We start from the raw sequence: 27,952 nt of genomic DNA, 5'->3' as shown, positions 1-27,952 counted from the left end.
GGCTCAGGCGGGGCTGGGCTGCCTGGTGCTCCAGGACTGGAAGGGGCACTTGCCGTGGAGCTGGGAGCCTTGCCAGGGTTTCTGCAGATGCTGCCTAACCCAGCTTCTTAGGGAACAGGGAAGGTGCTGGGCTGACAGAGCCAGCCGAGGGCGGAGTCCTGGCCTGTTTATAGGAGCCTCTCACATTCACAGCTGCCCCATCCCGCTGGGACAGTCGCTGCCAGCAGCCTAGGAGCCAGCACGTTGCCGGGGGCTAGGCCTGGAGTGGAGCCGGAAAGGTTGGCATGGAGAGCCTGTCCCCTAAGGGACCGCCAGGCCATCCTCAGCAGGTAACAGGGCCTGCTGGGCCGTGGGCACCGTCAGCGCTGGGGGCTGGGGTGCCAGGGGCTGAAGTTCTGGTGGTTCTAGTCTCTGGAGAGGGCTGGGGTGCCACACCCGGGATCTCTGTGGAGACTAAGAGCAGCCTGTGCTTGGGAACATGGAGCGAGTGGTGTGGAAGAGCAGCAGGGGCTCGGGTCTGTGAGTCTGGGCAGCAGAGCCTCCCTGGCACCCACGGCGAGCAGGCAGCAGCACCCTTAGGGGCCCTCCCTCCTCCCCCATCAGAGAACATCGCGGCTGCCTATCTGAGGGGAGATTAGGCAGGCCTGCAGCCCCCCACCACAGGCCAGGGGGCTCCCTGGCACTGGCTGGGTCCAGGGCTCACCCCATGTACCTAAGTTCCCACCCTCTGCTAACTGGTGGCTGGACCCAGGAGCTGAGGCTGCGCCCAGCCAGGGAGGCCGTCAAGCTGCTGGTCCCACACCTGCCATGAGCTTCTCCTCAGCCCAGACCTCGTCTCCTTTGCAGGAGACCAAGGCTAGAAGACTGGCCCCTGAGGTCTCCCCTGGTGCCCAGATGGTGGAGGTGAGACAGGCTCAGTGTGCTGGGGCTGCTGTCCCCAGGTCTTCAGCCTCATTCTTAGCCTGCACCAGCTTCCAGAGCTGCAGCCCAGGGACCCAGGCCTGAGCCTTGCCTGGGATGCACTGGACAGTGCAGGGACAGTGGAGCCGTCCTCACTGATGGCCTGCACCTGCTATCCAAGCCTGAGCCAGCCTGGAGTTGAGAGGACCCACCTCCGAGGCAGACACCTGTGGAAACATCCTGAGGTCTCCATCACAGCTCACATCAGGAGCTGGGGGCCTCGGAACAGCCAGCTGTGGTTGTTTCTGAAGTATCCCCCGTTCCAGCCCTAGGCATGGTGAGGGCTGCACGTCCTTCCCTTCCTCCATCTGCCTGCTCTGGGTCCCGCACAGGCTCAGTGCCTGGGGAGCCTGTGTCTGCCCCACACTTGGGAAGCATCTCACCGCCAGCTCATGTTCCCAGGCGCAGGTGCCCAGGGCCAGGTTCTCAACTTGGCAAGTGAACCTCAGCACTTGCCTTCTGAGCCCAGCCTCCTGACTGCGGGGTCGGGAGCCTGGAGCCTGCCCTGGTAGCAAGAGCCTGGCTGGCACAGCAGGCTGGGCACCCAGGACTGTTTGGGATGTGTCCACAGTGTGGCTCCTGCACATCAGCTCGGCCTGGCTCAGGGAGGAGTAGGGCTCTAGGTGGCACCCACAGCTTCCTCCCCTCTCCACCCACACCCCCACCGCGGGTCACTGGGGAAGGGGCAGGCTGCTCTTTCTCTCTTCTCCTGCCAAAGACCCAGGATCTTGGTCACAGAGACTCAGGACCCCAGTCTGGGGCTCAGCCCAACCGAGATCCCTCGGGCCCCATCCCCTCCCCTGGCCTGGGGCCGGCACTGAGCCTTTCCCAAAATTTCCTGGCAAATGTAAGCCCTGGGCCTCTCCACAGACGGGGCGCAGAGGGAGGTGCTCCCAGGACTGCGCAGGCTGCTGGGCTGGGCACCTGGGGCAGACAGGAGGATTTTTCAAAAAGGGAGATGCGGTGCCGGCGCTCTTGGGAGAGAGGAGTCGCCATATCAGTCAGCTCAGTGATCATGTTGGTCAAAACCAAATCCGGCCTAGGCTCTTCCTGCTAGGGCCACCCCTAAGGGCTCCCTTTCAAGGGGCCAGCCCCGGAAAAATCACCCCTTAGCCCTACCGGACCCGGGGACACCTCAGGTCGCACCGACAGTTTTAAGAAGCAAGTGCAGGGGGTCCAGAAAATGCCGTACAGTTGGGCCCCAAAAAGAATGGTGACTTTAGGGCCCCCCAGAGCCCTGGGATACGCCCCCAGGCTGGACTCATGCTGTCTGTGGCCCCACCTGGCCTGGGCCACCTGGCCTCGCCAGCGTCCTAACCCACAGGGACCTTTCGCCCACAGCACCCGCTGTGCCAGTTGGGCCTGACGCTTTTGCTGTCGCTCAGCTCACGCCTCGGGCAGAGCAGCAGGGCTAGGCCTGTGGGTACCACAGCACCATGGGCTCTGGGGCCCAGCCTCCCTGGGGTCCTGCGCCCACTTCCTCATTCTCCTCACTTTCTTCGCCTGCAATCCTGTGCCTGAGGGAAAGGGGTCCCACCCATTTCACCCTGGATGGTTTGCTGGTACCTGATTGCTGCAGCCCAGAACCAGGACCCCAAGGACAACAGTGAGCAAAGGCTGTGTGGCCCGTGGGGGCCAACCTGTCCCCAGGGGCCAGCCCCGAAGGCCTGGTGTCAGGAGACCATCAGGGTGCAGCCAGGGACAAGTGGAGTAAGCAGCCCGGATTTGGGTGAGGGACCCAGCAGGAGGGACCTAGAACTGGATGTTTCTTTCAGGGGGAGACCTCTGCCTGCTGGCGGCTCACCGTGACAGTGCTGAGGGCGCGGAGCCTGCGCCGGACAGACCTGTGTGAGTCCCTGCTCCTGGGTTCCCGGGGGTGGAGGTGGGGGGAGCACTGGTCCCATGGGACAGGCCCAGATGAGTGCCTTGGGACTGGTCTGGGCCACCCTGATGGCCACCAGGGTCTTGGCAGGAGTCTGGTGAGGCCCCTGGAGAGGCCTGGGAGTGGTTCTTTCCCCACAAAGGATTCTCTTTGGCAGTGAGCGAGGCTGACGCCTATGTGCTCCTGCAGCTGCCAACCGCACCTGGAATGAAGCTCAGGACCAGAACAGTCGCCAACTCTAGTCATCCTGTGTGGAACGAGACCTTCAGTTTCCTAGTCCAGAGACAGGTCAAGGTAAAGGCCAGGCTGCCCCTGGCTGCTCACCTCTAGACAGGCTGTACCCCCCACAGTGGGGGCTTCCTGGGGTGCGCCCACTGCCTCCAGGGCTCAGCTGGAGAAATTGGGGAGGAGGGTGACTGCCCAGCCCGCATGTGCTGTGTGCACGAGGGAATGTGAGGTCCAGTGAACACAGGCCTTATACCAGCTGGCCACAGCGCCCACACATGGCAAGCTGCCCAGGAGCGGAGCCAATGAGTCCCCGCCTGGCTGGGCTGCTGCGGGGTCCCAGGGGGCAATACAGGGGTGAGTACTGACACTGCACCCTACACAGCTCAGCTTTGCCTTAGGGAACTGGCAAAGTTCCCTAAGGGAGGGAGAGAGAGAGAGCATATTCTTTAGCGAAATTCTATTTTTGATAAACATAAAAATTGGGAGGAAGAAACTAGAAGCTTTGCTGGATTTCCTTCTACTTGTTTGGAAAGTTTTATAGTTACTTTAATGTTGACGTAGACGGGCATGGGGTCATCATCATCCTTTCTGACTTTGGCCATCAAGCCAGCATCCCTCGGAGGCGTGCTGCTGTGCTGTGGTAAGGTGACGTGCTCCGTTGCTGTCCTGGGTCCCTAGAATGTTCTAGAGCTGAGCATCTATGATGAGGACTCGGCGACGGAGGATGACATCTGCTTCAAGTGTCTCTACGATGTCTCAGAAGTCCTCCCTGGCCAGCGGCTCCGGAAGACCTTCTCCCAGAGTCCCCAGGTGCATGGCGGGAGTCCCTGGGCCTCACCTCTTCCTGCTGCTGGCGGAGGAAACTGCTCTCCCTTCGGCTGGGACGCTGCTAGGCTGAGCCGATTCACAGACAAATGGAAGCCCCTCCCAGAGATGCTTGCATTTGCGTTTGCAGTTACCCAGGACTCACCCACGGGAGGACCCTGGGTCCCCTGTTGGGGGAGGATTTGGGAGATGGAGAACTAATGTCTGTGAGTCCAGGAAGCCACAGTGTCCCTGGGAGTGCAATAGGGCAATGAAGGTGTTCTTGGCTCTTGTCTCACATCCAAGAATTTCCACACGGACAGGCAGCGTTTATTGGAGAAACCTCCTGCCTCAACAGTTGGGAGTGGGGCTCTAAGAGTGGAGTTGTCCAGGAAGCCTGCGGGTACTGGCTCTTTTATGCACAAAAGTAGCTACCTGGATTTAACCAATAAGGGGAGATTTAACCAATCAGAAGGCTAGAATAACAACCAATCAGAGGGCTGGGATAGCAACCAATCAGAGGCAGGAATAAAAACCCATCAGGTAGCTGGAATTTGTAATCCTATCTAGTCTATTCTCTTAATAAAACGAACTAAAGGCAGTCTGTGAGAAGAAACAAGCACTTTGTCCACTCTTAAAGGGACCCTGCCCCTTTTCTCATTCCGTCAGAGACTGACCTAGCAGCCTATGAGCCCATCCAGCTTCTCGGGCCTCCCTTGCCTGTGTTCCTTGTCATCCCGCCTTGCCCTGAGTTTGGGGGCCCAGAAGGAAGGCAGGGCTGCTCTCTGCACACTGCTGGTGCAGAGTAACCCTGTTCCCCAACACGCCGCTGAGGCTGGGGATGGTGAGACGCCGTGGGAAAGGCCTGTGGCTGGACAAGCCCACCACCCACTCCTCCTCTTTCCTCTCAGGCCCAGGAAGAGCTGGACGTGGAGTTCCTGATGGAACAAGCGTGAGTGACATCGTGCAGCACGGGGAGCGGCCGGGCCGGCGGGATTCGGGGAATGGCCCCGACCCAGGTGCCACGTGCATCGGTCCAGGCCGGAGTCGCTGTCCCAGGAGGCCTAGGAGGGTCCACCGGGAGAAGAGGAGAGGGACATCCATGAGGGCTCCAACATGTGCCCTTCCTCTTCCTCCCTCCCCCCACCCCATCCTCCCCCTCTTGCTGGTGAATCTCCTTAAGGCCTCCAGGGGCCCTCCCGTTTCCCGGGGAGACCACAGGTGGGCAGGAGCGTGGGCGTGTTGGGGCAGAGCCGTGGCAGAAGCCTTTGCCTTGGCAGGGCGAGACTCAGAGGGCTCTGCTGTTTCCAGGTTAGACCGTCCGGAAAACCTCGTCACCAACCAAGTGCTTGTGGTGAGCGCCTTCCCCAGGTTCACTTGGGCAAGGGGTCCCAGGCGCTCCCTGGGGCGGCTGTGGGGCTCCCAAGGGCCTGGAGCTAAAGGTGTGGGACAGGGGACCCTGCGGGGAGGCCTAGGGGCTGCCTGCTGGTGTTGTCATGTGTGACAGACTGGTAGTTCTGAGTTCTTCCCTGGGAGCCATGGCAGAGCCCGGCCAGCCAGGCACACCTTCGGGTGTTACTATTGAGGTCACTGACGCTCCGAGGGAGTTTGCAGTGGGATGTGCTGGTCTCAGAGACAGGGTTAGAGTCTGAGGGCCCATCCACAGGTTCAGGATGCTGCAGTGGACAGGGGCGGCCACAAGGTGGCGAGCGAGGCATAAAGTGTGGGCCTCGAACTGACCCGCAGCAGCTCAGGGGCACTTGGGAGCCAGTGGACCTGGGGTTGGAAGAGAAGGCGCTGAGAGCTCAGAAGGAAATGCGCACTGTCAGGGCCCTGCCGCCAGTTGAGGGGCTGGTATTTTTAAAATCTGCATTACAATAAAGTCATGCCCAGTGGCTTCTTCTGTGGGATTAGATAAATTCTTCAGCAAGGGCAGCATGCAACAGTGGGCTGCTTTACAGAGCACATGCTGGGGGCCGCCGGTAGGGGGCGTTCTACCATTCTCAATGTTCCTGACACCCCAAGGGCTGAGATGTATGTACACCATTTGAGTATTGTACGGTAGAAAGACATCCCCCAGCCACGGCTGCAGAGCCATGCGGAGAGGGAAGAACTGCCTTGGGGAGCTGGGGGTGTTCAGAGATCGCAGGAGTTCGGCAGAGCGAAGAGAGCTGGAGTGAGGGTGGAGATAGGGCTCCCCGGGCAGTCTGGAGGAGCAGGTGCAGCCGCCACCCCGCAGATCAGAGGCGGGGCGGTTTCTGCTTCCAAGCCTCATTCGGCACCCACTCATCCTGTGGTGGTACCTCTGGTCCTGGAGGGGTTCAGAGGGATGAGGTTGGGGCCTCAGCATACCCCGCAGAGCCCCCTCCCACGATGCAGTCTGCCGCAGGCCCGGGAGCTATCCTGCCTGGATGTGCGTCTGGACAGAGCAGGCAGCACTTCAGCGGTGGCAGGTGAGGCCTCTGGAGGATAGACTGGGGTGGCTAGGAAACCTGTGCAGGGTGGGAGGTGAGCAGAGGGCAGACAGGAGGGGGTCACCTGATCTGGAGGAGAGCAAATGCCCAGACGGGAATCCTGTGAGGGCTGTGGAGTGCGGCACACAGGAGAGGGTCCTGTCCAGCCTCCTGGGCCACCTCCATATCTAGAAAGTACTGCTGGGTTCCAGGTCTGAGAGCGGCTTCCACGTGTTGGCCTCATGCAGCCCGCCCCCTCTCTCCCCAGATCAGGACAAGCTGGAGCTGGAGCTGGTGCTGAAGGGGTCCTATGAGGACACGCAGACGTCTGTCCTGGGCACAGCCTCTGCCTTCCGCTTCCACTACCTGGCGGCTCAAGAGACGGAGCTGAATGGGCGTCTGAGGGTGTGTCTCGGCTCTGGAGCTCCGTCCATGACCCACCTTCCCCGTGCGAGGCCAGGTCTCCTGTGGCCCCGTCGACCTCCCTCAGTCAGGCACTGACCCTCCGTGGGCTGGAGGCTACGGTGTCATGCCTGCCTTCCAGTGTGCTGTCCAGGGGCTCCTCCGGGGGCGCTCTTGGCCTGACCTGCTGCCCGTGCCCACAAGGCCCTGCACAGCCACGCCACCTCCGCCTCCCCCTGGGTCACGATGCTCCAACCATCCTTGCCTTCTTTTGCTTTTTGCAACATGCTGAGCGCTTCCCGTCTTCCTCTTCCACCTCAGCTCACATGACGCCGCTTCAGAGGAGCCCCTCTTGACCTTCCACACCCCACCTTGGTCCCTCTATCACATCCCACTGCTTGTTTCCATCACAGCAACTTAACAGTCTGTTAACTGTTTCTTTATACACTCAGACATGTGATTCTGTGGGAGCGATGCCTTTGCACTAAATAAGTATCAGCTATTATCTTCTGAGTATTAATAATTACAATGACTGCTATCACCATTGCAGTAACTGTCATGGATGTATTTGGTTCTGTATTACCCGGGGCGGGGGGGGGGGGGTAATACAAATGGTCTTGTTTGCCGTCCAGAGACTTGGTAAACATTTGTTCCATGCATGAATGCAGAATTCCCTCCAGGGCTCCACGAGCAATGGCTGGAACTCCCATGGCTCAGCTGGACACCTCACTCTGCCCCTGAAGTCCCTGGCCACGGGGAAGGAGGTGACTGTGGATGTTCCCGCTACAAACGTGAGTGGCCCCCACTGGACAGGAAGTGCCAGCAAGAGTGAGGCTGGGGGAGCGCAAGGCCCTGGGGTACCACACTCCGCTCAAGGTCTAGGACGTTCAAGGCAAGGTCTCTTGCTTTGATTTCAGGGCCCAGGAGTGAGGCTGCAGCTCAAGGCAGGGGCCTGGTAAGGAACATTCCTGTCTGGTCGGGGGAGGGGAATGCCGGGAGAAGGGTGGTCTTGGGGTTGGAAAGAGGTTATAGGGCAGCTTGTCATGAGCTTCAGCCATGGCTGAGCCAGGCTGGAGCCCCCGACCCCCGGATTCTTCATTGCTGCAGCCCCGAGGAGCTGGCCGTGCGGCTGGGCTTCGACCTCTGCGCGGAGGAGCAGGCCTTCCTGAGCAGGCGGAAGCAGGTGGTGGCCAAGGCCCTGAAGCAGGCCCTGCAGCTGGACAGAGACCTGCAGGAGGACGAGGTCTGGGCTCCAGGGGGTGTGCGGACAGATGCCCGGGGCTGACCTTACGGGAGCACGTGATTCCCACGCGCTCTGCAGCCGCCCGGGGACTTATGGGGTGTGGGTGGACTGCAGGTTTTAGCCCCCTTTGGAGCACTGTCCTGGACTGAAGCTGTCACTTCATGGGGAGGGGCTGGGTCCTGGCGCTAACCCTGCCCTAGAGGCCCCTTCCCTGGAGGCAGGCCGTGGCACGAGGCTGCTCGTTCCTGTCCATGTGAGGCAGCCTGTGTCCGTGTGTGGTGCAGGTTCCCGTTGTGGGCATTGCGGCCACAGGAGGCGGCGCCAGGGCCATGACCTCACTCTACGGCCACCTCTTGGGTCTGCAGAAGCTCGGCCTCCTGGACTGTGTGACCTACTTCAGTGGTGTTTCAGGCTCAACCTGGTGAGAGCAGAGACGACCAGAACTGGGGGAGGGGGCGGTGAGTGCCAGAGGGACCGTTTATGCGGTGTGTGTGTGTGTGCACGCGTGTGTGTGCATGTGTGTGTGAGCAGCGGGGTCTGATGGCTGCAAGTGGCCCGCTCAAAGGGGGAGGGAGCAGCCACCTGGGGAGGGCCTGCCTGAGTGAGGTGGGGGTGAGTTCCCAGAAGTCCTTGAGGAGCTGCACCCCGGGGGGATGCAGAAGGAGCTGGGCCAGAGGCCCGGCAACACCAGGCAACACCATGTACAAGCCCAAGCCGGGGTGGCCTGGAACAGCCTATCCCTCAGGGCCTCAGTCAACACATCTCCAAAATGGGTGTAATGAGAGTCCGCAGTCCACAGGACCCGAGTGGGCTCGCCCACAGAAGCCACTCGCACACACCAGGGACTCACGGGCTCATGCAAGATGGAGTTAAGAGACATGTGTATTTTCGTGAACTTCAGAACGTTCACTAGGAGTATGTATTACGAAGAATCTATACTTTTTTTTTTTTTTTTTGACAGGCAGAGTTAGACAGTGAGAGAGAGAGACAGAGAGAAAGGTCTTCCTTCCATTGGTTCACCCCCCAAATGGCCGCCACCGGCAGCGCGCTGCGCCGATCCGAAGCCAGGAGCCAGGTGCTTCTTCCTGGTCTCCCATGAGGGTGCAGGGGCCCAAGCACTTGGGCCATCCTCCACTGCACTCCCTGGCCACAGCAGAGAGCTGGCCTGGAAGTGGAGCAACCGGGACAGAATCTGGCGCCCCAACCAGGACTAGAACCCGGTGTGCCGGCGCCGCAGGCGGAGGATTAGCCTAGTGAGCCGCGGCGCCAGCCTACATTTTTTTTTTAATTGGTTAATTTATTTGAAAGTCAGACTTAGAGAGAGAGAGAGAGAGAGAGAGAGAGATCGGTCTTCCATCCTCTGCTTCACTACCCAGATGGCCACAATGGCCGGAGCTGTGTCGATCCGAAGACAGGAGCCAGGAGATTCTTTTCTGGGTCTCCCACGCGGGTCCAGCGGCCCAAGGACTTGGGCAATCTTCTACTGCTTTCCCAGGCCACAGCAGAGAGCTGGATCAGAAGTGGAGCAGCCGGGACTAGAACTGGCAACTGGTGCTCACAGGGGATGCCGGCACTGCAGGTGGTGGCTTTACCTGCCACGCCACAGTGCTAGCCCCAATACATGAGTTTCAAGAAAGTTTTTTGGCCAAAAAGAGATGTCTCTTAATTCCATTTCCCATGAGCTGCCTGAAGTGTGCCTGTACCAGGAGCTCCACGTTGGAAGCTCTTTGTGTTTTCATTATCGTTACCTCCTTTAGTCTGGGGTCACAAGAGGGCATGTTATCTAAGGACAGCACTGCCTCCCCACACACCCGCCCAGCTCTGCAACGCTTCACTGTTGCAGTTTCATTCCTTTGAGCCTCCTTGAAACATGACTGGAAGAGTACAAGAGGCGTCAGCCCCTTGGAAGGGTTTAGGCGCCAGCTGTTGACGAGCACAGTCATCAGGGACTTTGGGGCGGGCCCAGGAAGGTGGGAGTAGGGTCCAGCGCTGTCCCCGGCGGTGGCCACTAGCTGTGGGGGGTGACTGACCACTTGAAATGTGTCTCCTCCACACTGGGGTCTGCTCTCAACATGAAATTCACAATGCATTTGGAAGGCTTGGTTTGAAAAACAATACACATTAGGTCAATAACTTTTTATGCCAGTTCCCTGTTTAAAAGATAATTTTTAGATATATTTAAAATTAATTTTTAGTGGCTTATCTATAGACTTTTTGTGAATGTAATCTTTTTTTGAATATTTATTTATTTATTTGAGAGGCAGAGTTATAGACAGAGGGAAGGAGAGACAGAGAGAGATCTTCTGGTTCATTCCCCAGATGGCCACAAAGGCCAGAGCTGGGCCTATCTGAAGCCAGGAACCAGGAGCTTCCTCCAATTCTCCCTTGTTGGTGCAGGGGCCCAAGCACCTGGGCCATCCTCCGCTGCTTTCCCAGGCCATTAGCAGGTAGCTGGATCAGAAGTGGAGCTGCTGGAACTTGAACAAGCACCCATACAGGATGCCGGCACCGCAGACAGAAGCTTAACCTTCTATCCACAGCACCGGCCCCTATAGACTTTTTTTAAAAAAGATTTATTTATTTATTTGAAAGAGTTACACAGAGAGAGAAGGGGGGGAGGGAGATACAGAGAGAGAGAGAAGGAGAGGTCTTCCATCCGCTGGTTCACTCCCCAGTTGGCCACAACAGTCGGAGCTGCGCTCATCCGAAGCCAGGAGCCAGGAACTTCTTCCAGGTCTCCCACATGGGTGCAGAGGCCCCCAGGCCACAGCAGAGAGCTGGATTGGAAGTGGAGCAGCCAGGACTCGAACCAGCGCCCATATGGGATGCCAGCACTACAGGCAGGAGCCTTACCTGCTACACCACAGTGCTGACCCTCCTATAGACTTTTTAAATATGACTATTAGGGCCGGTGCCGTGGCTCACTAGGCTAATCCTCCACCTAGCGGCGCCGGCACACCGGGTTCTAGTCCCGGTCGGGGCACCGGATTCTGTCCCGGTTGCCCCTCTTCCAGGCCAGCTCTCTGCTGTGGCCAGGGAGTGCAGTGGAGGATGGCCCAAGTGCTTGGGCCCTGCACCCCATGGGAGACCAGGATAAGTACCTGGCTTCTGCCATTGGATTGGCGCGGTGCGCTGGCTGTGGCGGCCATTGGAGGGTGAACCAACGGCAAAAGGAAGACCTTTCTCTCTGTCTCTCTCTCACTGTCCACTCTGCCTGTCAAAAAAAAAAATGACTATTAGGAAATTTGCAGGTGTACATGTGGCTCACATTCTACTAAAAGTGAATGGCACTGGAGCCAGCATTATAGCATAGTGGGTTAAGCCACTGCCTGTGTCACCCACATCCCAAGTCCCAGCTGCTCCATTTCTCATCCAGCTCTCTGCTAATGCACCTGAGAAAGCAGCAGAAGATGGCCTAGGTGCGTGGGCCCATGCATCCACGTGGAAAATCTAGAAGAAGCTCCTGGTTCCTGACTTTGGCCTGGCCCAATTTTGGCCATTGCAGCCATCTGTGAGGTGAACTGTCTGTCTCTACCTCTCTCTCTTTGCAACCTGCCTTTCAAGTAAATAAATAAATATTAAATAATTTTTAAAGGTTTATTTATTTATTTGAAAGTCAGAATTGGGGCAGGGTAGGAGAGAGAAAGAGAGGTCTTCCATTCACTGATTCACACCCTAGATGGCTGCAACACTCAGGACTGGGCCAGGCCGAAGCCAGAAGCCAGGAGCCAGGAGCCAGTAGCCAGGAGCTTCCTCCAGGTCTCCCATGTGGGTGGCAGAGGCCCAAGCACATGGGCCATCCTCCGCTAAGTGGAACAGCCAGCACTTGAACCAGCACCCATATATGTGCTAGCATCAAAGGCGATGGCTTTACCCGCTGTGCTACAATGCCAGCCCCAATAAATAAATCTTTAAAAACAAACAAGCGAGTAGCAGTGATGTGGGAGAAGAGCCCTGTGGCTCATTTTCCAGACAGGTAGAGCCTCCGTGGCAGGAGCCTCATGCTGGGGGGAGCTGGAGGGCGGGAGGCAGGATTTCATTGCCCCAAGCTAGGCCTCGCATCCTACAAACCTGTCCTCTGTTCCCCCAGGGCAATGGCCCACCTGTACGGGGACCCTGAGTGGTCACAGAAGGACCTTAAGGGACCCATCAGCCATGCCCGGGAGCACCTGGCCAAGAGCAAGCTGGACGCCTTCTCCCCGGCGCGCCTGGCGAGCTACAAGCGGGAGCTGGAGCTGAGGGCTGAGCGGGGCCACCCCACGACCTTTGTGGATCTGTGGGCCCTGGTGCTGGAGTTCATGCTGCATGGTCAGGTAGGCCCCAGGGCACGCGGGACAGAGCAGGTGTGTGTTTCTGGCAGGGCGTGAGACACTGGGACCATTGCTAAAGGAGATGGGCAGCTCCATGGCTCAGGGTCTCCCAGCCTGGGGTGCTGCCTGTCTGAGTCAGGCTGTTCTGAATCTAGTTTCTGGATCTCCCAAGAGCCAGGGGTCAGCCAGCACCAGTGAAGCAAGAGAAGCTCGGTGAGCTTCGGAGAGCTGCTTTGGGTTTATTTCCACCGGACTCCCATGGTTCTAATCCCAGAACCTCTTAGCTTGCATCCTCAGCTAAGTGACTTAAACTCTCTGTGCTTCAGCTGTCTCTCGTGTCCGACGGGGACAAGGATTGCACTTGCCTGAGAGGCTTGCTCTGAGAACTCAGTGGTGCCTTGGTATAGAGTGAGCACTACCCACATCCCAGCTATTGTTTTTCCTTAATGTTATTCTGCCATCAAGAAAAAACTGGTGATTTAAAATATTTTTCTGATGCTGGTGCCGGTTCAAGTCCCAGCTGCTCCGCTTCTGATCTAGCTCCCTGCTAATGCATCTGAGAAAGCAATGGAAGATGGCCAAAGTGCTTGGGTCCATGGCAACCATGTGGGAGACCTGGAAGAAGCTCCTGGCTCCTAGCTTTGTTATAGGATGGCCCTGGCCATTGGGGTCATTTGGGAACTAAGTGAACCAGCAATCTCTGTATCTCTCTTCCTCTCTCACTGTAGCTTGCCTTTTGAATAAATAAATCTTAAAATTTTATTTATTTGAAAGGCAGCGAGACAGAGAAAGACAGAGAGGAAAGAAATACCTTCCACTCTCTGGTTCACTCCCAAATGGCTACAACAGCCAGGTGTAGGCCAAGCTGAAACCAGAAGCCTAGAACCCCACTGGGGTCTCCCATGTGGTAGGCAGGGATGAAGGCACTTCCGTGGCCCTCTCAGGTGCAGCAGCAGGGAGCTGGATTGGAAGCAAAGCAGACGGGACTCTGATATGGGACACTGGCTATGTGGGTGGCGGCTTAACAGACTGTGCCACGAAGCCAGCCCCATGGCATATTTTTTTTTTTATTACAATGCTCCTTTAAGGAAGCTAAGGAAATTAACTGCTAATCCTTACACTAATGGAGATAATTATCAAAATGGTGATTTTTCCCCCTATACTATTGTTTTGCCAGCAAGAATTATCTGAACAAAGTTTCAAAAGCATTTGAAACAAGTACAGGATAAGAAGTATCTAACACAGGTAACAAAAACAGTGGACCATGGAGTGTACTAGTGCATAGGGCTTCTTCTTTATCTTCAAGTATGAGGTGTTTGAGAATGATTATAGTGCAAGCCAACCAGAAAGAATTCCTCCATGAATGTTTTTCGTTTAATCTTAGAATTTTTTCTTTAAATTTTATCTTCACTGGCAAGTGCAGCGCTGTTGATAAACTACAGCCATTCTTACTTTTTATTTATTAGTTTGCAAATATTTATTATGCAAATCTCAACATTTATTGAACATTTTTATAAAAATCTTTACCCCTAAGAAAATGATAAAGTAATGAAGATGCATGACCTCACCAAGGAGCCCAAGGAATGAAATGCTATGGGTGCCATTGAAGCCTCTGCACCCCTCCCAGTCCCAGGGCCTGCCCACCCCCAGGGGTACCCAGCATCCCAGACTCGGGTTTATCATCTCAGGCATATGCAGAGCTGTTCTGTTATATGATAAATAATGTGTCATTGCACATAATATGTATTTTATATAGCTTTATTATATATACCTTTGTTACGCATCCTTAAGAAAAACATAACATTGTTTCTATAAACAATTTTATTTGAGAGGCACACTGAGAGCTCCCTTGTGCTGGTTCACTCACTCTCTTTCTCTTTTTTAAATATTTATTCGAGAGGCAGAGTTACAGACAGAGAGAGGGAGAGATAGAGAGGTCTTCCACCCGCTGGTTCACTCCCTAAATGGCCACGACGGCCAGAGCTGGGCCAATCCAAAGCCAGGAGCCAGGAGCTTTTTGCTGGGTCTCCCATGTGAGTACAGGGGCCCAAACACTTGGGTCATCTTCTGCTGCTTTCCCAGGCTAATTAGCAGGAAGCTGGATTGGAAGTAGAGCAGCCAGGACTCAAACTGGCACCCACATGGGATGCCAGCATTGCGGGCTTAACTTGCTATGCCACAACGCCAGTTCTCACTCCCACCTCATCCCCCCCCCCCACCCATATATTCTCGTGAAAGTTTTAAAGACTTATTTCTTGATGCATGCGTCTGGGTGCAGTAGTTAGGATGCTGCTCGGGATACCAGCATCTCATAGCAGAGGGCCTGGTTTGAGTCCCAGCGTCTCTGCTTCTGACCCAGCTCACCCTGGGAGGCAGCAGTGATGGCCCAAGTGGTTGGATCCCTGCTACCCATGTGTGGGGCCTGGATTGAATTCTCTCCTGCCTCCTGTCTTCAGCCTGTTCCAGGCCTGGCTGTGAGGGCATTTGGGGAGGGAACCAGCAGATGGGAGACATTTCTGTCTGTCTCCCTCTATCTCTTTGCCTTTCAAATAAATCATTTTTAAGAATTATTTCTTACAAATAGGACTTCAATGCTTTCAGAATTTATCTCTATGTATAATGTAAATAGAGATAAATGATTGTTTTCTCCAGTGGATAGGAAAATCCCCCAGTTCACTTACTTTTTATTTTTATTTGAAGGTATTTATTTGAAAGGCAGAGTTAAGAGAGAGGGAAAGACAGACAGATAAATCTTCCATGCACTGGCTCACTCCCCAAATGGCCGCAACAGGTAAAGCTGGGCCAGTCCAAAGCCAGAAGACTGGAACTCCATCCTGGTCTCCCAAAGTGGGCGCAGGAGCCCAAATACTTCGGGCCATCTTCCACTGCTTTCCCAGGCACATTCGTGGGGAACTGCATCAAAAGTGGAGCAGCTGGGACTTGAACCTGGAATCATTATGGGATGCCAGTGTTGTAGGCAGCACCAGTTCATGTGGTGAACCAGCGCCCACATGGGATCCATGGTGCCACAGTGCCAGCCCCTTCCTGAACATGAACTGAAACAGTAGATCCAACAGATACATAAGCCAGCGATGCAGGATCCAATATCAGAGCACTGGTTCAAGTCCCAGCCACTCTGCTTCCAATCCAGCTCCCTGCTAATGTTCCCCAGGGAAAGCAGCGGAGGGTGCACAGCCCCAGTGGTTGCAGCCATCTGGAGAGTCAACTGGCAGATGGAAGATCTCTGTGTCTCTCCTCCTCTCTCTGTAAGATGAAGATTCCCCCCAGGGATCTGCATTGCTACTTCTGTCCTGTATCAGGTTCTGTCCATGTCTGGGACACTTCCTGAGTGCTCTCTGCTATCTTAACAGGCCTGCTTCTCTACCCCTATGCCACAGCACACTGCCTATGTAATAAATCTCGATTATCTGTGGGCGGGTTTGCCCCATTGCCACCTTGGTTCTTCCTGTGAATTCCGTGGTCCGTGGTCCTTCCCTTTCCATAATAGCCAGTCCATTTTCATGGTCAGCATTGGGATTTTGTTTGACATGGCATTGAATTTATAAAACCAGCACAACCACTTGAAATACATTATTTTTAAATAAGAATGCATTCCTTTTTTTAAAAATGGTTTATTTTATTTGAAAGGCAGAGTTACAGAGAGAGAGGGAGAGACACAGAGATCTTCCATCTGCCAGTTGACTCTCCAGATGGCTGTAACCACTGGGGCTGTGCACCCTCCGCTGCTTTCCCCGGGGAACATTAGCAGGGAGCTGGATTGGAAGCAGAGTGGCCGGGACTTGAACCGGTGCTCTGATATTGGATCCTGCATCGCTGGCTTATGTATCTGTTGGATCTACTGTTTCAGTTCATGTTCAGTGGCTGAGTTTTCTGCCTGGAGGCAGCAGCCACTTACTGTAGGTAGGAGAAACTTGTCTTAACAGTTCAGTTTACAAGGTGCTTGAAAGCGCAGTTTGAACCCGGGCTATAAAAATAAACTTTTACTTAATTACGTTTGATCCTCTAGTAATGAGTTAATGAATGATTTTATGTATTAGGTTTATAGTCATTTTTACTGATTGATTTTTAAAGAAATTTCTTTGACAGTCCAAGGGAGGGAGAGGAGGGAGAGAGAGGGAGACAGGGAGAGAGGGAAAGGGAGAGAGTGAGAGAGAGAGGGAGAGAGGGAGAGAGAAAGGGAGAGAGGGAGAGATTTTCCATCCTCTGGTTCACTCCCCAAATGCCCGAGATGCCCAGAACGAGGCCAGGCCAGAGCCAGGAGCTGGGCACTCCGTGCAGGTCTCTCACATGGACAGCAGGAACCCAATTCCTTGAGCTTTGCTGCTGCCTCAAGAATCTTCTTCATTAGCTGGAAGGTGGAATCAGGAGCCAAAGCCAGGAATGAAACTCATGCATTCCAGTGTGGGGCACAGGCATCTTAACCAGTGTCTTACCTGCTTAGCTAAACACTTGCCCCTGTAGTCATTTTTTAGTTCTTTTTTTTTTTTTAAGATTGTATTTTATTTACCTGAGAGGCAGAGTTAGAGAGAGAGAGTGAGATCTCCCCATCTGCTGGTTCACCCCCCAAATGGCCACAATGGCCAGGAGCTTCTTCTGGGTCTACCACGTGAGTGCAGGGGCCTTTGGGCCATCCTCTGCTGCTTTCTCAGGTACATTAGCTTGGAGCTGGATCAGAAGTGGAGCAGCTGGGACTTGAACCAATGCCCATGTGGGATGCCAGTACTGCAGGCCAGAGCTTTATTTTTTGTATTTTTTAAAAGATTTATTTTATTTACTTAACAGACAGAGTTACAGAGAGAGGTAGACATACACACACACACAGAGAGAGAGAGAGAGAGAGAGAGAGAGAGAGAGAGAGAGAAAGGCCTTCTATCCACTGATTCTCTCCCAAATGGCCACAATAGCCAGAACTGAGCTGATCTGAAGCCAGGAGCTTCTTCTGGGTCTCCTACATGGATACAGGGGCCTTCTGGGCCATCCTCCACTGCTTTCCCAGGCCATAGCAGAGAGCTGGATTGGAAGTGGAGCAGCTAGGACTCCCACTGGCACCTGTATGGGATGCTGGCTCTGCAGGCCAGGGCTTTAACCCACTGCGCCACAGCACTGGTCACTGTAGTCATTTTTTTGTTGTTGTTGTTCACAAGAGTGAGAATTTTTGTAGTGCTAATGGACAACTATGTATTCTTAAAAATAAGTACCTATGCTGGTTTTTCATTTGTATTTCTGAAAGTAAGAGAGACACAGAGAGAAAAAGACATATTTAGAGACAAGGATCTCTCGTCTGCTGTTACACCCCCCAGATGCCTGCAATAGCTGTGGCTGGGCCAGGTGACAGCCAGGAGCCTAGAACTCAGTCCTGGTCTCCATGTGGGTGAGCAGGGGCCCAGCTACTGGAGCCAGCACCTGCTGCCTCCCCGAGCAGTCAGTTTTCCTCCGACCCTCTCCTGGGTTAAGAAAGTCTTACATGTTTTTCTTCAGTGTTGAACAGAACATTTTATTTATTTATTTATTTTGGAAGATTTGAAAGACAGAAAAAGAGAGAGAGTAAGAGAGAAATTGAGATCCTCAATCTGCTGGTTCACTCCCCAATGGTCCCAACAACCAGGGCCGGGCCAAGCCAAAGCCGTGAACCAGAAACTCTACCTGGAACTCCCATGTGGGTGCAGGGGCCCAAGCACTTGGGCCATCCTCTCCTGCTTTCCCAGGTGTATTAGCAGGGAGCTGGGTCAGAAATGGAGCAGTCAGGACTTGAACCATGGTTCCAGTATGGGATCCTGGCTTTGACCGTGGAGACTTAATGCCTGTGCCACAATGCCGGCCCTGAACCGAAGGTTCTGGTAGGTGGAGGGGTGTTCTAACCCTTCCCCCAAACTGTCACCAGGCAGAAGTTGTGTAAGGACAGTTTTTCTCTAACTGTGCATATCAAAAGGGCAATGAAGAGGATTTCTGATCAGAAGACTTTGAGAAGGGACATTGCAGGTATTAGCCGCCCGCCTTCCCTCCCTTCCCTTCCACACACTCCTGGAGGACTGACTTGTAGATAGAACAGCAACATCCATGGCTGGGGCTTGAGCCCTGTTGGGGATTTTCCTGTGGATTCTCCATGACTCAGGTCCTGGTGGGTGCCAGGGGAGCACCTGGGGACGGTGAATAGAGTGGACGCAGGGGTGCCAGAAGGGCTGCCGGGCACAGGGAAACAGACTGGCCCCGCTGGCTTTTGCCATTCATGTGGGAGGCTGGACTAGAAGCCCCGGACACACACAGGGCTGGTCGCTGGAATCACCTGGGAAAATATTTTTGTTTTGTTTTGTTTTGTTTTAAAGATTTATTTATTTGAGGGGCCGGCACTGTGGCGCAGTGGGTTAAAGCCCTGGCCTGAAGCACCGGCGTCCCATATGAGCGCCGGTTCTAGTCCCAGCTGCTCCTCTTCCAATCCAGCTCTCTGCTATGGCTTGGGAAAGCAGTGGAGGATGGCCCAAGTCCTTGGGCCCCTGAACCCCCTTGGGAGACCCGGAAGAAGCTCCTGGCTCCTGGCTTTGGATTGGCGCAGCTCCGGCCGTTGCGGCCATCTAGGGAGTGAACCAGCAGATGGAAGACCTCTCTCTCTCTCTGTCTCTACCTCTCTCTGTAATTCTGACTCTCAAATAAATAAAATAAATCTTTAAAAAAAGATTTATTTATTTGAAAGATGGAGTTATGGAGAAGCATAGATCTTCCGTTCACTGGTCTGCTCCCCAAATGGCCACAACGTCCAGGGCTGGAGAGCCAGGTGCTTCATCTAGGTCTCCCACATGGGTGCAGGGGCCCAAGCACTTGGGCCATCTTCCACTACTTTCCCAGGTGCATTAGCAGGGAGCTGGATTGGAAGTAGGGCAGCCAAGACACAAACTGGCTGCCATATGGGATATTGGTGTCGTTGGCAGTGGCTTAACCTGCTATACCACAATGCCAGCCCCATGGGAGATTGCTTTAAAAGGCAAATTTCGGCTGGCGCCGCGGCTCACTAGGCTAATCCTTCGCCTGCGGCACCGGCACCCCGGGTTCTAGTCCCGGTTGGGGCGCTGGATTCTGTCCCGGTTGCCCCTCTTCCAGGCCAGCTCTCTGCTGTGGCCCGGGAGGGCAGTGGAGGATGACCCAAGTGCTTGGGCCTTGCACGTGCATGGGAGACCAGGAGAAGCACCTGGCTCCTGGCTTCGGATCGGTGCAGCCATTTGGAGGGTGAACCAACGGAAGGAAGACCTTTCTCTCTGTCTCTCTCTCTCGATGTCTAACTCTACCTGTCAATAAATAAATAAATAAATAAAAATAAAAGGCAAATTTCAAAGTGACTTCTGATAGGCTGATTCTCTGTAGAGACCCCAAATCTGTGGGTTTAACACACTCTGGAAGTAAAGGGCTGACTGATAGGGCTGGTTGGGAGCACTGTGACCAGACTCCTTTCCAGCTTGGAGAACCTGAGAGGGAGGTGCAGGTCCCTGACCCTCCTGGAGCTGGAGCTGAGCCTCCTTTGCATCCCTGACCCGGGATAGAAGACAGCCTTTCTGTGCCCCTAGAACCCAGGGGGACCTGGGGAGGTTCCCTAAAAAGACCATTAAAGACAGAGCTTGGGGTTTTCTGAAGAGGCAATGGAGAAGAGATTGCAAGAATAAACAACCAGTACAACCTCACAGTGTGCGAGACCCGGAAGGCAGGACGTCAGGAGAGCACTGGGGAGGGGCTGAGACTTGGACTGCATTGAGGGAACCTGGAAGGGGCAGCCCCTCTGCTGGCGTCGCTCACACTATATCCTGGAGCGGGCTTGCTGGTCCTTTCTGGAAAGCTGTGTGTGTGTGCGTGTGCATGCGTGCACATACATGCCTTTTGTGTCTGTTGTGTCAGAATCCACACCCGCTCCACCTGTAAACTCACAGATGGGGCCACTGGAAGCACAAGATGTGGGGCTAGGGGCTGGCGACAGGGTCAGGAGTGGGCACAGTCGGTGCCCACCCACCCAGGCCCTCCGATTCCCACTTGAGGAGCTGCCTCCCCTCCCCAGACCCTGTCCTAGCAGAGTGGGTGCCCCCAGCCTCCCTGAGGCCCTCACGCCCTCCCACCCCAGGTGATGGACCAGAAGCTGTCAGGACAGAGAGCCGCGCTGGAGCGGGGGCAGAACCCCCTGCCCCTCTACTTGAGCCTCAATGTCAAAGAGAACAATCTGGAGACCCTCGACTTCAAAGGTACGGCCCTGCTCCAACGCCCGAGCTCCCCAAATCCTCTGCACCCAGGGCCCCCAAACTGGACACTTCTGCCCATCTGCAGTCTTCCACAGGGGTGTGGGTATGCTGGAGTCAGGGGCCAGCCAGGGGAGTGCCCTGTGCTCAGAGCAAGCACAGGGTACCAGGCGGGGTGGGGGCGTGGTCAGCCCAGGAGTGTGCCTTCCTCACATGTGCAGAGTCGATGCCAGGCTGGAGGGAGGCTGAGGCCCTTGCCCGAGCTGGGCTCCCCAGGCCACTCCCCTCACGCCCAATCTCTGTCCACCCCATCAGAGTGGGTGGAGTTCTCCCCCTACGAGGCCGGGTTCCTCAAGTACGGCGCCTTCGTCCCCCCTGAACTCTTCGGCTCCGAGTTCTTCATGGGGCGGCTGATGAGGAGGATGCCTGAGCCCCGCATCTGCTTTCTGGAAGGTGATGGGTGTGGGGGGGTCAGTCACCCTGAGTCCTGTGGCTCAGATGTGGGAGAGCCCCAGGGCGAGGGGGCAGGGCTGGGCAGTGGGAAGAGCTGTTGCAGCACAGCCCTGTCTTCACCCCCATTGCCATCAGCACCCAAGGCTGGGACCTCTGGCCTCCGCGTGGGGCAGGCAGGGCACTGGGACCCCAGGGCTGACCTCTCTCGGGGGGTTGGCCTCCAGGTATCTGGAGCAACATTTTCTCCCTGAACTTGCTGGATGCTTGGCATGACCTCGGCAGCTCTGGCGAGGCCTGGACACACCACCTCAAGGACAAGATCAGGAACATGGGTAGGAGTGGTGGCAGCAGCGGGACACTGGCCTGCATGAGGCTGTTTCCCTGATAGAGTGTCTGCGGGGAGGAGGGGCAGGCGTCTCCAGGCCCTCACTGGACCGACGTGTGTTTCTCAAGCTGCAGAGAAGGAGCGCCCCCCTGCCTCCCCACAGCCCTCCTCCTGGATGGAGGCGTCGTGGCTGCAGCCTGGCACGGCCCTGGCCCAGGCATTGAAGGGCTTCCTGACGGGCAGGCCACTCCACCAGCACAGCACCAACTTCCTCCAGGGCCTGCAGCTGCACCAGGACTACTACAGCCAGAGGGACTTCTCCACCTGGGCAGGTAAGGGCTGTGGAGGAGTCGCCATGTTAGGACAAGCATGTATCCCTGGGTAGCAGTGGCCCGTGGCTGTTGACTGGCTGAGGCCTTGAGTGTCATGACATCTGCTTCTCGGGTGTGGCTTTGAGAAGATCCTGTTGGAAGGTCTGGGGGAGGGTCTGGGATGTCCACGGGGAAGGAAGGGACCCGGAGCTGAATGTGGTCGGGAGGGGGCAGCTGGGCCACCTGTAGCAGGGTGGCCGCCTCCAGCTGTCCTTGCCTGTCCTGCCAGACAGTCCGCTGGATTCCACCCCTGGCCAGCTGACTCCCCAGGAGCCCCAGCTCTGCCTGGTGGACGCCGGCTACTTCATCAACACCAGCTGCCCCTGCATGTTCCGGCCAGGCCGAAAGCTGGACCTCATTCTCTCCTTCGACTACTCCCTGTCCTCGCACTTTGAGGTGCTGCTGGTCGCCCCCAGCCAGGCCAAGCCCCAGGGGCGAGAAGCAGGGTCACTGAGCCATTATCCCACACCTGCTGGGTCCTCATGGGCGGGAGGGGAGACCCATGGCTCCGGCCAGGGTCCTGCATCGGGAAGGGCTGAGGTGGTGCTGGGAGGAGACTCACCACAGCCTGCCCGGAAGGGGCACAGGGGCACCGAGCTGGGAGGCAGGGCTGGGGTGCAGTTGGAGCTCCCCCATGCAGGCCCTCTAGGCTCTGGGACTTGAATAATGTGGGAAGAGCAATCCAAAGTGGAGGGGAGGCCGCCAGGTCTGAACCCACCTAAAGATGTTAAGTCAGCAGCTGTGCATGCGCCAAGCCCTTGGCCCCCCTCTGAGGTACTGCATGACTGAGCTGGCCAGGGACGGGCCAGACCTGCTTGTTGTCTTGAACCTGAGGGAGAAGCTGGGGTGTGCTGGTCTGGGGTGACCTGGTTCCTGTGGCCGCCCCGCCAACAGGCACTGCAGCAGACGGAGCTGTACTGCCGAGCCCGCGGGCTGCCCTTCCCCCACATGCAGCCCAGCCCCCAGGACCAGCGCCAGCCGGGCGAGTGCCACCTCTTCTCAGACCCCACCTGCCCCGAGGCCCCTGTCCTGCTGCACTTCCCGCTGGTCAACGCCTCCTTCAAGGACCACTCGGCCCCTGGTGAGGCGACCCTTCCCCCGACAGCCAGGCAGCCCGGCCCCTCATAGGCCCTGTCCTGGGCCCCTCACCTGCTGCCCCTTTAGGGGGAGGATGGTCTGCCCTGAGCATGGCTGAAAGCTCCCTCCACCCAGGCAGGGCCCTGCGTTTGCCACCTCGCTGGGCTGGCGTCCTCTACATTACCACAGCAGGGCTCCTTTGGCCGCTTGGTTGCTCCTTGGCCATTCTGCTCACCTGCTCAGTGTGGGGTGTTCAGTGGCCTCTCCATCAACCAAATCAAGCCCAGGCCGGGCTCCTACTCTCTGCTCCAGGGATCCCGAAATTTGAACCCTCTCTGCCTTCCTTCCTCTTCCCCCCTCTCACCAGCTTGTCAGAATTCTACCTGTTTTGGGTGGGAAAAACAAATCACCTTGGAGCATGGGTTCCCAGCTTCCTAGCTCTCACTAGAATTCCCAGTCTGCCTGCCTCACTCTTAACGTGCTTAGCCCACATCCTAGAATTCTAAAGAAGTCTTCTCTCCCAACAAAGACTGGTTCTTGAACACTAAAAAGCCCCCTCGTTTCAATCATGAGCTGCAAGAATCCATTCACAAACATAGTTGACTTGCTTGTTTTGGCTGCTTATGCGTGACCCGGAAGTGATAGATATGTTGGGGTTGCCCCAGTAGTAGAACTGCTACAAGGAAATAGGCAAGCAAGAGACCCTTCAGACCTCCAAACAGTGTCCTATTGCCCGCATCTGTGTTTCTGGGCAAAGGACACAGAGCTGGGAGAAAATGGGGACCCTGAGTGGGTGGCAGCCCCTCCCTGCGCCCCATTGGGATGCTTGGTCCTGCTCCTGACCCTCTCCCACCCCTGGGCAGGTGTCCGGCGCAGCCCTGCAGAGTTCCAGGCTGGCCAAGTGGACCTCACCGGGCCTACCTCCCCCTATGCCCTCTTCAACATGACCTACAAGGAGGAAGACTTTGACCACCTGCTGCAGCTCAGTGACTACAACGTGCGGAACAGCCAGGATGCCATCCTGCAGGCCTTGAGGGCCGCTCTGAAGCATCGGGCCTCGGGGCTGCGGCCTCCAGGGACACAGACCTGAGGCTGCCCAGGGACCCCAGAACTGTGAGGCCACACACTGACCATTCAGAGGCGGGAGGCTGACCCCAGGTCTGTGCTGGGCACAACCACTGTCCTCCTGGGCTGGAGTTCCCTGGCTCTCCCATGCCGGGGTCTGGTCTCTCAGACGAGCTTCTGCGGCATCACGTTGGTCCCCGAGCAGAATGAATCTGGGGCGGCTTCAGGCATGGAGAATCCCAGCACGTCCTGCTCACCCCTTCCCTTTCTCCTCCTTCGCCTTGCTCCCGCTCATCTCAGGATATGAGACTTGCACTTGCATAAGTTTATTTCCTAAGTATCTTATTCTTCTTGATGGTAATGTAAATGGAATTACTTTCTCAATCACATTGTCAGATTGTTCATTGCTATTTTAGGGGAAAAAATTGACTTTTGTATATTGATCATGTAGTCTGCAATCGTACTGAACTGCTTTATTAGCTCGGGTGCTTGGAATTGTCTATGCACAGATCACGTTATCTGTAAATCGAGATGGCCTGACTTCCTCCGTCTGATCTGAATGTCTTTTCCTTGCCTAATCGCCTTGACTGGGACCTCCAGAACAACACTAAACAGATGTGGCAAGTGCTGACAGCTTTGGTCTCGTTCCTGGTATGGGGAGAAAGCATTAAGTATTTCACCATTCAGTGGTAACATTCCTTAAATGTTCTTTATTAGTTTGAGAAAGTTCTCTTCCTGGTTTGTTGACTGTTTTCTTATTCGAAAGGGAAGTATTTTTCTGTGCTTACTGAGACAATGCTATAGATTCTGTCCAATATTCTACGTGTTTTACCTTCATTGATTTTTGGATGTTAAACCACCCTTGCATTCCTGGGACAAATCCTTCTTGATCGTGGCATTGGAACTTTTTTCATATATTGCTGGCACACTTAGCTCCCACACACAAAGGTGTACACTCTTATTTGAACATATACAATCCCACACACAAGGAGGGCTGCCCTGGCCCAGGGCAGTCTCAGTGGGAGCCTCAGGAGAGACCTGGGCTCGGGATGTCCTGTCTCAGCACCCCTCTTCCCTCTGCCTCTGCTGGATTTGGCCTTGACTCTCCACTTCCCCATTTTATCTCAAACTTACTTTTCCATCATGCTAAAGATGGAACTTACTGCTGTCGTGTTTTATTTTGAGGTGGGCATTTGACATCATTTTCCTAATCCGCACAGCGGCCTCATGTGTTGGGCAGGGTCATTTTCTCCCTGATGTTGATGATGAGACTCAAGGCTGAACGGACAAGGAGCAACCCCTACCCTGTCTGCTGGAGCAGATCCAGCCCTGGCTGCAGGGCCGTGGTGAACACAAATCCCTGGCAGGGTGACCGCAGCTGGGAGGCAGCAGGACAGGAATGAGATGACTACACAAATGTGTCTAAATGTGGACGAAGACAAGTTCACTGTGAAACTGCAAAAAAATGTGCAGGCCTTCCCCTCTCCTGTGTCGTGATTACCATTTCTTTATTAATCACAGTTTCTTTAGCCTTGCCCTATTCTCCCACCTCCTAGGTAAAAATGACAAACATGCCCAGTTGGGGGCATTCCATACGGCACCAGTTCGTGTCTTGTGTCCCAGCTGCTCCTCTTCCCATCTAATTCCCTGTTAATGCAGCTGGGAAAACTGTGAAAGATGGCTCACATGCTTAGGCCCCTGCACCCACATGGGAGACCCGGAAGAAGCTCCTGGCTCCTGGCTTCAGATCAGCCCAGCTCCGGCTGTTGCGGCCATCTGGAGAGTGAACCAGCAGATGGAAGACCTCTCTCTCTGTCTCTCCCTTTCTCTGTACCTCTACCTCTCAAATAAAATCTTAAAAAAAAAAAAATCCCAGTTGTAGAATTGCCTCCACTTCCTGACAGTACCAAATCCAGTGCAAAATTTCATTTCCTTGAACATTCCCTAAAATCACCTCACAGAAGCCCCAAATCTGCAGTAAGGACTCCCCAACACACACACCCAAGTCACCGAAACACTCCACTGTTCTCCCATCACCTTGGTCTTTGCTTTCTTTGAGAGTGACATAGAAGGGAAGAGGGAGAGTGATCTTCCATCTGCTGGTTCACTCCCCAGATGTATGCAGTGGCTGGGTACCCAGGTTGAAGCCAAGAATCTAGAATGCCCTCTAGATCTCTCATGTGGGAGACAGGGACCTAAACGCTCAGACTATCTCTTCCTGCTTTCCCAGGTGCATTAGCCAGGAGCTGGATGGGAAGCAGAGCAGCTGGGACTCGAACCAGTGCTTCTATATGGGATGCCGGCATTGCAAGCCGTGGCTTAGTCTGCTGCGTCGCAGCACCTGCCCTAAGTCTTTTCAGTTGCAGCAAGAACCAATAAGCCCATATCTATCCAGCTCCTGGGATGTTCCTGATGGCCTTTGGCTGGGGAGCACCGACAGGACAATCAAAGCAGATCACAAATTTGCAAAGTGGGAAAGCCAAGACAGGGACCAGAGGCTTGTGAACTCAGTGCCCAGGCTTCTCACTGCTTCACTACTCTGCATTGTTGGACGCTGGCTCTGTAGCATGCCCTTTTGCAATGAGGAATTAACCTCACTGGAAAGAGTTCTGGACGTTGCTCTTGGCCACTGGGGTGGAGATGATCTCCAGGCCCTGGGCTGTCCTGCCTGACGGAAGTGTCACTGTGTGCTGGGGGACTCTGGCCACGTGGAGGAACCAGAGACCAGCAGTCAGCCACGTGGTCTCCCACAGTAACTGACACCAAAGGCTTGGGTAGCTGTCCAGTGAACGCTCTGTGAGGACCGTCACCTGTCGTGGTTGGAGCCAGGAGCGCTGTCCATGACTCCCCAGGGAGAGGATGCCTGGATCACCGTGTTTGGACCCCTCCAGACTCTGCCCAAGGACATTCCTCCCTTGGCTGATGGTGATTCGTATCTTTCTGCTGGAATAAAACTGCACCTAAGCCTAGTACCTTCCCAAGTTCTGTGAGTCATCCCAGCAAATGATGGAATCTGGGGGTGCTCTGAAGTCAAGTGTCCCTGACCTTGTGCTGGGGGCGGACTGTGCAGTCTGGTAACCTCCACTTGGAGGCTGGAGGACCGTGGCCTCAGTCCGCCTTGGGGTTTGGCCAACTCTGCACACGTCTGCTCTGGAGAGCAAGAGGGGGCTCACGTAGAACAAAGACTCTCTTCATTCAGGGAACCTTCAGTGAAGCCAGGGCTGAAGAGTGCTCTATACAGTCCCCAGGGTGGGCTGGGCTGAAGCTCAAGGCCACGCGTGGCATGGGGAGAGTGCCTGTCTGTCTCACATCTGCCCCCATAGCTGTTCCCGAGCACCCTCCCCCCAACTACTAGAGGGCCAGGAGGTCCTCCAGCCCTGCCCTGTCTGGGTGAGGACTGTGATGCTGGCAGCTCTCAGGCCCCAGCCAGGCTCCTCCCACAGCCTGTGGGCCCCTCCCAGGCAGCAGGAATGGCAAGGGAAGGATGCACTGAGAGACACTTTTTTTGGTCAAGTCGGATTTATCTCAACCGTGCAGGAATGGCTTTAGACTTGAAAACTTAACAAATTTTAAAATAATTCATAGACAAATGAGAGCATTAATATAAAAGTAATTGCTTGATAAAATTCAATACAAGCTCAGAATTTATGAAAAGGTGTTACTAAATTAGGGCACTCAAACTGATATAAGCTATTTCTGATGGTCCATTTTATGTATCAATGTACCTGGGCCACAAGGCCCAATATTTGATTCTGTTAAGGTGTGGGCTTTTTTTTTTTTTAAGAGATTAGCATTTAATTTAGACGGAGGGGCAGGAGTGTGGTGGCACAGTTAAGATGCTGCTTGGACACCTGCATCCCAGGTTCCTGGCTGCACTGCTGATTCCAGCTTCCTAATAATGTCCATCCTGGGGGGGTGGGGAGCAGCTGACGGCTCAAGTGGCTGGGTCCCTGCCACCCACGTGGGAGACCCAGATTGAGTTCCCAGGCCCTGGCCATGGTCTGGCCCACTGTTGGCCATTTTGAGTTTTTGGGGAATGAGCCAGGAGATGGGAGATCTCTCTCACACAAATAAGTAAATAAAAATCTTAAAAATAAACAGACTGAGTCACTTGGGTGGGCCTCGCCCCACCAGTTGAAGGCCTTCCT

At 55.1% G+C, this 27,952-nt stretch overlaps 1 protein-coding gene across 4 annotated transcripts; it reads left to right on the top strand.

The window, feature by feature from the left end:
- Positions 1 to 174: 174 nt before the first annotated feature.
- PLA2G4D (phospholipase A2 group IVD) lies at positions 175 to 24,247 on the top strand. Of its 4 annotated transcripts, none has more exons than XM_008269137.5 (20): positions 175 to 329; positions 2,736 to 2,808; positions 3,000 to 3,136; positions 3,749 to 3,880; positions 4,786 to 4,826; positions 5,186 to 5,228; positions 6,264 to 6,327; positions 6,596 to 6,732; positions 7,410 to 7,520; positions 7,647 to 7,684; positions 7,837 to 7,972; positions 8,257 to 8,393; positions 12,063 to 12,285; positions 20,402 to 20,519; positions 20,829 to 20,966; positions 21,191 to 21,298; positions 21,420 to 21,623; positions 21,892 to 22,058; positions 22,557 to 22,743; positions 23,603 to 23,959. In XM_008269137.5, the coding sequence occupies exons 1-20, from the start codon at positions 285 to 287 to the stop codon at positions 23,827 to 23,829; spliced, it is 2,466 nt and encodes an 821-aa protein (XP_008267359.4). In that variant the 5' UTR covers positions 175 to 284; the 3' UTR covers positions 23,830 to 23,959. The 4 variants fall into 4 exon arrangements, with proteins under 4 accessions (XP_008267359.4, XP_051678434.3, XP_069909466.2 ...); XM_051822474.3 differs by having other exon boundaries at positions 7,398 to 7,520; XM_070053365.2 differs by having other exon boundaries at positions 208 to 329; positions 3,032 to 3,136; positions 23,603 to 24,247.
- Positions 24,248 to 27,952: the final 3,705 nt, after the last annotated feature.

The sequence above is a fragment of the Oryctolagus cuniculus genome, chromosome 12 (genome assembly GCF_051225735.1).
Source record: "Oryctolagus cuniculus isolate XC-2025 breed Fujian yellow rabbit chromosome 12, ASM5122573v1, whole genome shotgun sequence".
Classification (NCBI taxonomy): Eukaryota; Metazoa; Chordata; class Mammalia; order Lagomorpha; family Leporidae; genus Oryctolagus; species Oryctolagus cuniculus.
Note: the sequence above shows the minus strand (reverse complement) of the source record. Positions and strands in the feature narration are given on the sequence as shown.

Bases quoted from the DNA above. Each gene is read 5' to 3' on its own strand.
- PLA2G4D (XM_051822474.3), top strand. From the start codon at position 285: ATGGAGAGCCTGTCCCCTAAGGGACCGCCAGGCCATCCTCAGCAG. The intron at 6,328-6,595 runs GTGAGGCCTCTG...CTCTCTCCCCAG, and splicing joins CAGCACTTCAGCGGTGGCAG to ATCAGGACAAGCTGGAGCTG. The intron at 20,967-21,190 runs GTGATGGGTGTG...GTTGGCCTCCAG, and splicing joins CCGCATCTGCTTTCTGGAAG to GTATCTGGAGCAACATTTTC.